Consider the following 12,401-nt stretch of genomic DNA (forward strand, 5'->3'; position numbering starts at 1 on the left):
CTCACAGCTACCTTTTGTCTTCTGTACAAGTTAAAAAGACAAAACAGAGGGTACCATTTTTCTTCGGGGTTTGTTTAGTGTGCAATACTGTTGTGAATTTAGGAAGAAATATTCTTGTGTCAGCGCTAAAATAAACATTTACATCTGCAGTTTGCTAGAGGTGGTATTATTTTCTAATTTCCTTGTGTTTGCTATAATTTGTCATATTTTGCTTTGATTTTTATGATGGATGTGTCTATGCACATTCCCAGATGTGCATGCTTCAGTTAGATACTAAGAGGGTAGGTGAGAAAGATTAAATTCAGCAACTCTAAGTGGTGCCACTACCTTAAGTCTTTGTCATTCAAATGTTTTTGGAAGGATAGGGTTAAAACGGTTTATGTAGATATTTACCACAAGTATTTTTTTGACCTCCTGTCAGCATCTGATGCACTGTGTCTGCCGTAACAGGAGATGCTGTTAGACTGCAGAAGACTGCTAATAGGCTGAAAACAAAAGCATTTTAGAAATATGTCTTTTATTGTGACAGGACTATTTCAGAGGAGCTGAAAAGGGGCGTTTTCTGAAATGTCTAGTAGATGTTTAGTAAAATAATAACATGCTTTAAGCAGGAAATGCTCGAAGGGTGAGAAAAGTTAAGATCACAAGCCAGAAATGTGGGAAGACCTATTTTCTCTGGAATTATTTCCTGAAACTCCTTTTAGAGTAATGGGGTTTATTTGTCGACAAACTGCATATAACTAGTAGTTTGCTGGTTGTACTTCAGAAAACAGTTTTAACCATTTGCTAAACTAACTATTGGAAGAGCACATGAGCAATGTAAAGGAATTATCTTTTTTAGAAGTTGCCTGAACAATTTTATACATGCATTATGCTCTCTCTTTAGAGAGACCAGCCCCATCACTGCTCAAGAGTGCAGTAAATTTCTGAGAAATGGCACTGTGCACTCTAAATAGTGTTTTTAGTTGAGATGTTTGAGATAAACTTTATAAACTACTTTATAAACTCAATTCTGAGTAACTTCGTAGCTGTCTTGAGTTTTTTAGATACATCCCTCAGCAGTATTTAAGGTCTGTTGAAACCATAAGCATAAGTCTGAAATTCAACATTGAGCTCTAAAATGAAAATCCATGAAGAGTGTTAAATTCTGGAATTCTTTCCTAATTTTGTACAATTATTTATTATCAATATTCCGTAGAATTTTGGTTGGTTATACAGTGAAAGCATGCTTTTTAGCACGCTTCTCCGAATGCAGGCTTTCCTGAGTAACAGTCTTCATTTGCTTCACTTCAGATAATTAGCAATTAACAGAGTTGCTTTGATTGTAAAACTCATACAAAATCATAGAAGGGAAAAACCTACACGAAGCTGGCATAAATGCTTGGTGGTTCTTTCCATACATTCTGTTTTGATAGTTGGAGGATGTGGGGGTGCAAAGAGGTGTCTAAAATATAAATATTTTTGGTTCAGCTTTAACAGGAAGTATCATAGTAAACAATCGAGACCAACTTCAGAGTTATCTCAAGTAGTTTCATTTTGGAATCTGTTTGTTGCAAGCCACAGAAATACAAATCTCTTAGAGTTCTCGTAGCCTTGGAGGGTAGGAGCACTATTGGATTTACCTGAAATCGAGAATATTTTTACAATTACCTAAATTTGTCCCTTAATTTTCTAAATTCGTCACTATAGTTTAAGGTTAGATTTCCTGTACTCAAAGATCAAGTAGGTATTATTTTCTTCAACTTTTTTTTCCTCTGTATCTACTGGGGTATTTTGCTTTAAATAGTATATATAAGGAAGTAGAAGTTCCTTCTGTTCACTCATTTAAGGAAAAGAATGCCATTGAGTAAAGTTGTATGCTTAAGTTGTGTGCATCATAAATTTGCTAGGCATACATGTTTTCTTGCTATGTTTTCTTGCTACTTTGCTTTTGGGCCATTGAAGACCAGTTAAAAGTGCAAAGGGGGAATTCTCAGAAATAAATGTAGAAAAAACAGCATATATATGCCATCCTCAGGAACGGTTAGCAGGATTTTTGATTGAAGGTAGTGAGGTTCTCTCTTGAAGTCCTAATTTCTTTTCTGTTAATGTGTAAGTTACGAAGATTGGAGCTTTCTTGCAAAGTGGAATTGTTTCCAAGTAATAGCATATTTTCCATTTCCAGGACAGGTTCACAAGTTCCCAGTGGTCCCCTGTGGGAACTTCATAGAAAGCAGTACCATCTAGTTGTGTTAGATATTGAGAGGCAAGAAGAGCAAGTATGCCATTTGGAAAGGTAGACCTGTAGTTTCATGTATCGGACAATCAGTGTTTTGATGTCCCATGACTTTGTTTTCCTTCTCATTCATGAGAAAGTGTTCTCTATGCTTCTTTGGTTTCAGGGCAGTGTATTTCACTTGCTGAAATTTTGTTTGCTTTTTTTTTTTTTCGCCTTTATAAAAGAAACAATTTAAAAATGGATCATGGTGGTAGCTTAAATATAAATATTCTTATTTTATGACTGTCTCCATGAAGTGACAATTAAGTGACATAGAGAATTGGTCTCAAAACAAGATGATTGGTTAATGTGTCTGTTTGTAAACTTTTAATTACACACATTATTTTGAGAAGAGAACTTGGAATGCTGCTGTATTTAGTATAACATGTGACTTACTATCTATTAAAATTTCATCCAGCATTCCTCAACAGTAAAATCATCCTGTAATTTTCCTACTTTACCACCACTAGTGAAAAAGAGATAGTGAATAGTATTTTATAACAGGCCTATAATGTATTGTTAATAGCATATATACATACATGTACAAATAGAACTTTATATTGTATGTGTATATTGAGATAGATATGTATCATAATTGAGAAGATGAATTAAGACAATTTAAAATATAGCAAAGGCGATTATTATATTGTAGTTTCAGGATTAATTTCAAGGTAATTAATTTCTCTGTCTGTATTACTTGGTTTTGTCATGGGTTTTTGTTAGGCTGTGGACAGTGAGTTACTATTCATAAGGGAAGATGTAGAGGGCAGAGAAGAAAAACGAAACAATGAGAGAGGAAACTGAAGGATAAGTGAGATGGAGTGTAAAAGCAGATGATATACTAAATGGATAGGAGACTAGTAAATCTGAAGAATGGGAAGAAAAATATTTTAGCTTCAACAACAAAGGTAAATGCACTGTGTCCTCTGGAAGGTACTGTCATAGCTATTTTTGACACTACAGAGTGTAATTGATCATATCAGATCAGGGTATCGGAAGACATGCCTATGCTGTGTCTTGTTGTCTGCTAGACAAACTCATGGCAGATATAAATAGAACTATTTTTGGTGAATTAACTTGGGTACTGAGAACTGTCTAGCCAGAGTAGCATGGATGCTGTATGGGCTTCTTTATGCTGCCCGTATTGGTTTGTCTATGTTGTAATGAGTAGGGAACAGGTTCAATTTTTCCTCAGATGTATTAGAAAGGACTTGAACTCTTAAAATCAGTATGATAATGGAGTGTATCATTTTCGTGCTTATTACTCATGACCTGGGCCTTAAGATTTGATATCACTTTTCTAAATTTTCTTTGCAGTAACATATTTTTTGTTTGTTCTTAATTTGTGTTATAGAGAAACACTTTACAGAATAATGTTTTTTTCACTTTCCCATCTTTTTTGTCTTGATACATTAAAATGTAAACTTCCTGGTAATTTCTAGAAGAAATCCATTCCGGAGGTAGTTGAAATAAGCTTTAATGCATGTTTTTTTCTCTCAGGCTAAAATCAACTACTTTTTCCATGATGTATTATTTACCAGAAACACACAATTCATTTTACTATTCAAAAGTATTTGTTTTTTAAAGTCAATATGTAAAATGCTAGTTTCTAGTTAATGTGAAATGTATTGTTTTTCCCTTTGAAAGGCTGGATAACACCTTAGAGGAAATTATATTTAAGCTGGTGCCTGGACTTCGAGAGCGTAAGTTTCTAATTTGGTTTTGGGTACTGGTTTGGGTGGATGGAGTGAATATGACTATTTCTAATGATAAACCTGTAGTACTGATTTTAAAATTCATATTACTGTTCTTTGATGTTAACTAGAGGAACTGCAGCGAGAAATTGAATTTTGGAAGAAAAACAAACCTCAAGAAAATGGACAAGGTGATGTTTTGTTTTGTTTCTTCCTCCCTCAGTGTTACTTCATTCTAGGTAACGTTTCGGCTCCTCACTAAGCCCTGATCCTTCAAATGTTTGTGCATGTACATTTTTACTGAATTCAAAGATGACACAAACTCTTAACAAATCTATGTAAATAAAATCTGGGCCTTCATTTACTGCTGCTTATCTTTTAACCAGTTGTTTTACAAACTCTAGCTGTTTTACCATTATTTTTGCATTTCCTTAAGCTCTCACAGTCATCATTCATGCACTTTTCCATTTGAATTCTTCTTTTTCCTAATATTACATGCAGTAAGATATAGAATAACTTGAGTCTTTTTTACAGGTTATTTTCTGTTACTAAGTTTGACCAGCTGTGAAGTAGGAGGCTGTCAAGAATTAGTTATGACAAGTAGTAAAACAGTTTTCCACACATGCTAAACAATTGTTTTATATAGATTCTTTTTTTTTTTTTTTTTTTTGTAATTGACCCATGAACTTTGAGAGCTCATTATTGAGCTGCTAAGTCAGGTATACATCTAACTCTTTTTAGGCCCCTTTAATTTTGCTTCAGGGTTTTAATGGCGTATCCTACTTCATTTGGGCTTTTTAAATATTTCTGAAAGGCTCTGCTAAGCTTAAAAAAAATACAAATCCCACTATTTTTAGTGAAGGATTGCTGTCACATGATTGTCTTGCAGTGCTTTTCTGCATTCCATTCTTTGTAATATCTTTTTTTCAACTTCAGACTATTTCATTTTCTTTCTTACTGGTTTTGTTCACTTGCATTTGGCATCTGTTATAAGCAGCTGAGTTCTTCTCCTCAGTTGTATAGCTAAATGAAAAGGTACAGGACAGTTTAAGTTATATTAGTTTATTACAACATGTTAACATATACTTTCTCAGTTTAAAAAATATTCAGAAAATATTTATGAAATACAGACCTGTTGACTGTTTCGAAAAACAGATTTATTGCTATATAAGTAAAGATGCACAGAGGAAAAGTTACAATTTGCAAATTTGTAGAATGTGACTTACTTTTAATCAATTTATTCTTCTGGTTCTTACCTTCCATAATTTAATGATAAGCCTAATGGAGTTCAGTTACTAAATATAATGAATGATGGAATTGTTTTTTGAGTCACAAACTCTCACAATATAATTTTAAGGAGCTACAGATGTATCCAGCTTTGTTAGGGAATGTGTCCTTGGGCTATAGAAATTTGGCTCTACAAACCATTTGAAAGCCCTGATAATACACTGAGACAAAATATGACATATTTTTTCTGATATAAACAAGAATTTAGAATGTTGCCTGAGAATTAATTATTTTATGTGAACAATTTCAGTAAGAAGGGACCATTTCAGTTGTCAATACCTGCAGTCACATAGTCTAGTTTAAGAGTCCACCAGTTATGTACCACAGGTCCAGTGCAGTTCCCAATCTTAGTGTTTAAGATCTGTGATAAAATCCACAAAATTACAATTTTCACATTATCAAAAGGAGGAGGAAAAAAAAAAAGGCAAAGCATATCTCAGGCATTGGTGATATGATGCACTAGGAGAGTAGTTACTAGATAGAATTTATGGATAATTGTGTGATACTGAAAAAAAAAATCCTTCCTGGTACTTTCCAGTCTAACCTGAAGAAAGCAAAGGGCAACCAGCTTTACATTGACTCATTCTCTGGCAATCAGTTTAACACTGACTATCTGAGAACAACACAGGAAGTAGACAATTCCCAGGATTTGCAAGAAAGATGAGGGAAAAAATGTGATACACCAAACTATGCCTTATGGAAAGAGGGGTGGAGTTAGGGAATTGTTTTATTTTTTTCTCTCTTCCATTCTTGGCTTGATGTTTTTTAATTGTAGAATGCAGAGTCCATTTTGGTGAAGTTAGATTTTTTTTTTTTTTCAACTTGTATAATACTGAACTTTAAATATAAAGTTTAAATTTTAAATTTATTTTATGCTCCACCCTCATGTAGATAGCCTTGCTGGTTTTAGGATTCGAATTCAGAAATTCAAATTGAGAAGTTCTAAAAGTTTGAAAACTGTAAGAGATGGTACCTTTTCCGAAGAGTTGGGTGTTTAATCATTTCCTGTCACATAGAAATGTTTTGTGTGTGTTTTACATTAAAATTTCAGTAGTAAAACTTCATTTTCAGAGATTTTTTTAATTGATCAATATAAGTATATACTGAACTAAAATTGCTGCGTTAACATGAAGGAAAATACACAATTGAAAATGAAGTAGGAAAACGTTTTTTTGTTTGTTTTCAGTTAATGTTTGTTGCCACTGTGACTTTTAGTTGTTTTACACTTAAATAATACAGTCTGCATATTTTACAGATGAAAACCCCAAAGCTGATAAACCCAAAGTAGATGAGGAATGTGATGAAAATGAAGAAGACAAAGACTATCACAGGAGTGACCCACAGATTGCTATCTGCCTTGACTGTTTACGCAACAATGGGCAGTCAGGAGATAATGTAGTAAAAGTGAGTAGTAAAAATAATCTGTGTTGTTATTGTTGGCAGAATAGCAGGAACCAAATCTTTCTGTAACAATTAGCAATAAATTTTAACAAGAGATCGTTGATTACCTGTCTCCACTTCCACATTCATTTAGTCCTTTTGTTTGAGACAATTCCGTGCATCTCGGAATTAAAAAAAAAAAAAAAAGTTTTCTTGTTTATCTTTTTGGTAGATTATAGTATCTTCCAGCATCGATGGTAGATAACTGTGTTACCCAGCAGATTACAGAATAGCACAGAAATATTAAAAAAGTTAGCTGCAGTTGAGCTACCTCACGCTTTCAGGATTGTTCTTCATATATGTTGTGCATTGAATGACTGGGATCCAAATCTTCTTTCAAAGAAGTGAACAAAAATGAACCTATGGTGCTATTATGAATTAAAAGACTGCAGTAAAATGATTACTGGTTCAACAAAAATATCACTTACAGCTAGCTGTTCTTGACAAAAGATTGCTTACATGCTATTTAATGAAAAACAAGAATGCATAGTTCCATAATTTCTAACATGCTTTTTCTGTTCTGTTGTTGCTTTAGGGTTTAATGAAGAAATTTATCCGCTGTTCCACTCGAGTGACTGTGGGAACTATTAAAAAGTTTCTCAGCTTAAAATTAAAACTTCCAAGTTCTTACGAGGTACATTTGAAAGAACAATGCTTGTATTTTTATTGCATTGCAAACTATTAGATTTTTATGACAATCATATTTAAACTTGAGGAATATCTTTAAGTCTGAGTCACTAAGTACTATTCAGTGTTCTAAGGTATATTTTCTGTCCTTAAATGGAAGTCCTCGTTTTATCACAATGGCTAAAACTTTCTAACCAAGAAACTCATACAGTTGTAATAATTTGAGAGATAAATTAGTTTAGGTATTTTTATGTGAAAATAAATGCTCTCTCTTTTCATGTGGCTAATAAAAAAGTTACTTAATGAACTTTTCAGCCAATAGCTGTTGGGGAAGGGAGAGATGAACTAGACATACACCAAGTTATTCTTCAATTTCATTTTCTTTAGATATAAAAAACAATCCAGTCATTAGGAAGAAGTAACAAAAAATACCATTTGAATATTTGAATCTTTCAAAAGGAAGAATTTATATATATATATATACATACCTTCTCTGGATTTACGTGGAATTTTATGGAGAGAGGGGTGGGTTGCAGAGTTATAAACTTGAGTTTATCACATTATTGTGATGTGCCAACTAGCCATTTTGTTGTCATTTGGTTTAGTTTTACGTTAATTAATCTCACTCTGACACCTTAAAGTTCTGTGTCATGTGGTATCTGCTTACTTGAAAATTTAAACATTTTTTTCCTCTTAAAAGTAGGAAAGCATTTATGGCTATAGTAATGAAAAAACAGCCATAGATTTTCACTGGAGGGTAAACTTAAGGTGATATAATACAGTTTAAATCAGTCATCTTTAACAGTAAGATAAACACCTTTTTGCTTATGCCTTTAGTCCTCAAGTTAATGAAGAATCATGTCTTTATACTCAGAAATGCATTTACCTTGTAATTTATAGTTATTTTTAAACTAAAATTTTTAAGTTAATTCATAACTTATTTTAAAAAGCTGACAATTACAGTACTTTGGTTTTGTAAGTTTGGGTTTGAAAGGGCATTGCAGAGTACCTTCAATATGCAACACAAGGCTTTATCTTCAAACAGACACTGTGTGGCATTGATAAATAGAGGAAACATTTATCTACTAGTGATTTTCTACCTAGTTTAGTAGATTTTCTTCTGTCAACATTTTCATTGAAAACATAAAAGTGAAAAAAATAAATTGGAATACTACTGTACAAAATAGCACCTTGTCAGTATGTTGGATTTATTAAGATTTGATACATATTTCTGATAGAATCATTGTATTATAATAGAAGTTCTGGGATTCATTCTCAGAGGTTCTCTTAAGAGTTTATTTAGTCATTAAAATTTTACATAAGTTTGTCTTACTGTTTGTTCTGTTGTATTTTAAGCTGGATGTACTATGCAATGGAGAAATCATGGGAAAGGATCATACTATGGAATTCATCTATATGACAAGATGGAGACTAAGAGGCGAAAACGTAAATGCTGTTACATTATTAATAGATGATGTTTTGGTGTATTTATTGTAGAGAGTATACATGCTTTCACAGCTTGGCACAAAATATATACCATGACCCTTCAAAAACCCTGAATTTAAAAATTGATTTTGCATGACTTCTGGATTTCTTATTTTAAAAAGGATCTAGTGAGTGAAACTCTGCAGCAAGTATATTGTGTAGAATCTGAAACTTAAAATTAGCAGGTATACAGAATTTTAATAGAAGTCCTGCTCAGAATTTTAAGTCAGCTATCTGAAAACTCCAAGCACTTATTTTCTGCAAGTTTCCTTTTAATGACCTTTTACATCTTAATAGTTAAGGAATCTGCATCTGACAGTTCTTTATTTAGAATTTGTTTTACTGAGTCGGTAATAAACCATAACACTGAAAAATTATGGGAGAAATCTAATTGATTTATGATGGTTTCTGTTAATATTAAACCCATGTTATTTAGCTATGTTGTATAACAAGCACTAACATCCAGGTAACACAGCTAGAGGTGTTTTTCTTCTCGTATGTGTATATTTTAGAATATTTGATTTATTAAACAACCTTTCTTTCAGGTCTGATATTGTTTGATTTAGTAGCTCTTACATTTCCTTGTATACTAAGTATTTTTTTTATTTTTATTCATTTGTTTGTATGTGGCTATTGATTGCTCTTCACTCCTTACTCCTTACTGCTTTATGCTACAAGCAGATTTGTTGCCTATCACTACCAGTGGGGGCTATATTGGAGCACAGCTAAAGTTATGCACTTAAGTTAGTTTATTAATCTGTAGAAAATTCCGAACTTTCTATACTCTTTTTAAGCTTTCTAGTACTTGGAATTAAAATGCACTGGGACTTGGACAGAGAAGACAGAGGATTAAGCACACTGTGGAGTTAACGATTCAAAAGTTTCTTAAAGTTTCACCTTAATCTGGAGGGAAAAAAAAAAAAGGTGAAAAATTCATAGGAACTAAGGGTGTTAAAGTGTGTAGGAAAGTATTAGTTACATTTGAAAATAATATTGCACTGAAATTTGATGTTTACTGAAACCCCAAACTGTACCAGTAACACCCTAAGTACCATTTTTCTAGTACTGCCTTGACACCAGTGGTATGTGTTTGCCTAGCCATTTTATATTTTGTTAGCACTCGTTGTACTATTAGGAAATGTTGAAGCAACAACTTTAGTGATAACAGGTAGTTGTCATGAAATTTAGTCCTGCAGACCATGCCTACAGATGGACCTTTGGCAGTTGCACTGGTTTGTAAGCAACGGTAATAGCCATCTTGACAAAAAGGACATTATTTATACTGGTTATTTTTTTTCAAAAGTCTCAGAACTATCGTTTTAACCTTAAATAAATATAAAAGTTGACAACTTTTGCTTAGATTTGTAAGTTATGTTTACATACACAGAATATAGTCAGGTAAGGGTTCGTCTTCTCCTTTATGCAGTTTTAAATCATTCCCCTGAAGTCAGAGATGACAAACTAAAACCTGTAAAAATTACATTGTGCTGGTGATAAATCTAGTATCATCTGGGCTTCTAATTTTGATTTCCCTAACTTTGTTGGGTCTTGTTATAAAACAGAAGTTGCAATGGTAATTAATTAACGATCTCTTCTTTTGGATGAAGATCAAGTAAATCCATTAGCTATGTCTTTGGTACTATTCACTGTGAGCTTTTGCTGGCACACCTGTGGACCTTTCAAGAGGTAGCATAGCTAAGTGAAAAGATCCATTTATTCGTTAGAGAATTCTTTCTTGTTTTAAACAAGTAAATAAATTTTAAATTTTACATTTGAAAAATAAATTAAAAAATAAAAAAAGAGAAATGTATATGTCCAGCTGTGGATGCCTCTTATCTGATCAGAAAATCATCTCCTTCGCAGTTTCGGTGTCAGAACTGCTCATCTTCGCAAGTCTGCTCACAGGATGGCACTTTATATCAGGTAAGAGGCACTCACGACTGTACATATTACAGTCAGTAAGATCCTGTCAACACTATAGTTGTAATCCAAATTGTGGAGTTTTTATATCATCTCATTATAAAGTGCGCAAACACCATGAGCAAGGGCTATTTTCATTCATTCAATAGTAGCTTTATCGAATGAATAAATATACTCCATTCAAATTATCAGTTTTTATGTGCTTAAAAGATAAGATTTTTAATTTCCATTAGGTCTGTTATCTTTTTGTTTCATTCTGTAGTTGGATATCAACATCAGTGTGGAAGTGTTATCTAACTTCATCCTTCTAAGTGTTATCTCATCCTTCTAACAAGTAGCATTGGGCAGTCACTGACAAAGGATCAAAACTGAAGAGTGAACCAAAAAAGACCACGCTGGTTTCATATTTTTAAGGCACTTCGTATGTTCTTTTTAATGGAGAGAAGAAGTGTTAATTTTTTCTGCTACTATATTCTTTTCACTTCTTTTCAAATTAGAAATAGAATAATGACTTACCTGTAGAATACAACAAACACCTCCAGAGTCTGCAAATTGAAGTCGATTCCTAGATTTCATTGATCAGCTTGGTGTTTTTTTTCTCTATATATCAAGCAATGTTTCAGTTTGCTCATTGAGCATTTTGAATTGAATTAATTTCTTCTAAAAGTAACTTTGAAAGTCTGAAGTAATGTTTTTACTTGAGAAAAAAAAGTTATAGAGGGTTGCTCCTGCTGTGGATGGGAGTGATCTGCTTTACAGTCATGCCTACCTCACTACCTATACTTGCTCCACCATATTGTATTTTATTAGTACAGTTGGTTTGTATTTTTTTGTAACAGCACTTGTTTACATGGCAGATTTTTCAGTGAGGTCTCTGCCTGTATGCACTTCCAATTAGAGTTGAGTACTTTTAGATGCAATTTATGTAATCAAAGTATTTGTTTTGAAGCATGAAGAACAAGTGAAATAGCATTTAAAAAGGTGGTAGCCATATCCTAGCTGAGAAAATCAGACCAATTTCTTATACTACAAATACATGTGTTAATTACACACGGTGCTCCCTGTCTTCTCTACTAAATGCTCTTGCTACTGCTGAATACTTCTGGTTTTATGTTTTGATTTCTCTGCACTCCAGTTTTTAAATCCTCAGCAAGTATGTTCACATTTAGTTCTGCTGATCATTTCAGTACCCTAGCATGAAAAGTTTAAGCTGTGTAGGTCTCTGCAGTGGTACCTTTCTTTTTTTGGTCTCTGAATTTTGTCTGTCTTGCATTTGAAGGATGCAGTAAAATATTACTGGTTTTAATGATAGCTTCTGTAATAATTCTTGACTTTTCCAAATTTGCAATAAAAAAGACTTAAACTATCTATGCCCTATGGCAGAGGCTACTTAAGCCCATGCAGTTGCTGAAACAATAAGATTTTCCTGATTTTTATGCTATAGAAAATGATCAGTAAGTTAAGAGGAAAATGTCAGACTTAAATGAAATGCTGACAGAGTGAAAAAAAAAAAAAAGAGATGTTAACAACTTCCAGCAGCAAGCACTGAGATATTCTATGACACTTTCTGGAAGCCTATTCTTACCTCTCATACCACAACAGTTTTGTCCAATTAAGGGATTCAGATAGTTTATTTGCTAATTTTTCGCAATAAGAACTAATAAAAATGTATTGCTAGATCTGAAGTTGAT

At 33.0% G+C, this 12,401-nt stretch overlaps 1 protein-coding gene across 3 annotated transcripts in view; it reads left to right on the forward strand.

The window, feature by feature from the left end:
• PCGF5 (polycomb group ring finger 5) overlaps positions 1-12,401 on the forward strand; it is a 60,665-nt gene that overhangs the window by 37,762 nt on the left and 10,502 nt on the right. For 2 of the 3 annotated variants that reach the window (XM_080598205.1, XM_080598204.1), the window contains exons 4-8: positions 3,905-3,960; positions 4,083-4,142; positions 6,494-6,642; positions 7,214-7,312; positions 8,662-8,751. In XM_080598205.1, coding sequence (XP_080454331.1) covers positions 3,905-3,960; positions 4,083-4,142; positions 6,494-6,642; positions 7,214-7,312; positions 8,662-8,751 — 454 coding nt within the window. Of the gene's footprint in view, positions 1-3,904; positions 3,961-4,082; positions 4,143-6,493; positions 6,643-7,213; positions 7,313-8,661; positions 8,752-10,653; positions 10,714-12,401 lie in introns of all 3 variants that reach the window. The other variant, XM_080598203.1, reaches the window with a different exon arrangement.

This window comes from Anser brachyrhynchus (genome assembly GCF_964034855.1).
Source record: "Anser brachyrhynchus genome assembly, chromosome: 6".
NCBI classification, from domain to species: Eukaryota; Metazoa; Chordata; class Aves; order Anseriformes; family Anatidae; genus Anser; species Anser brachyrhynchus.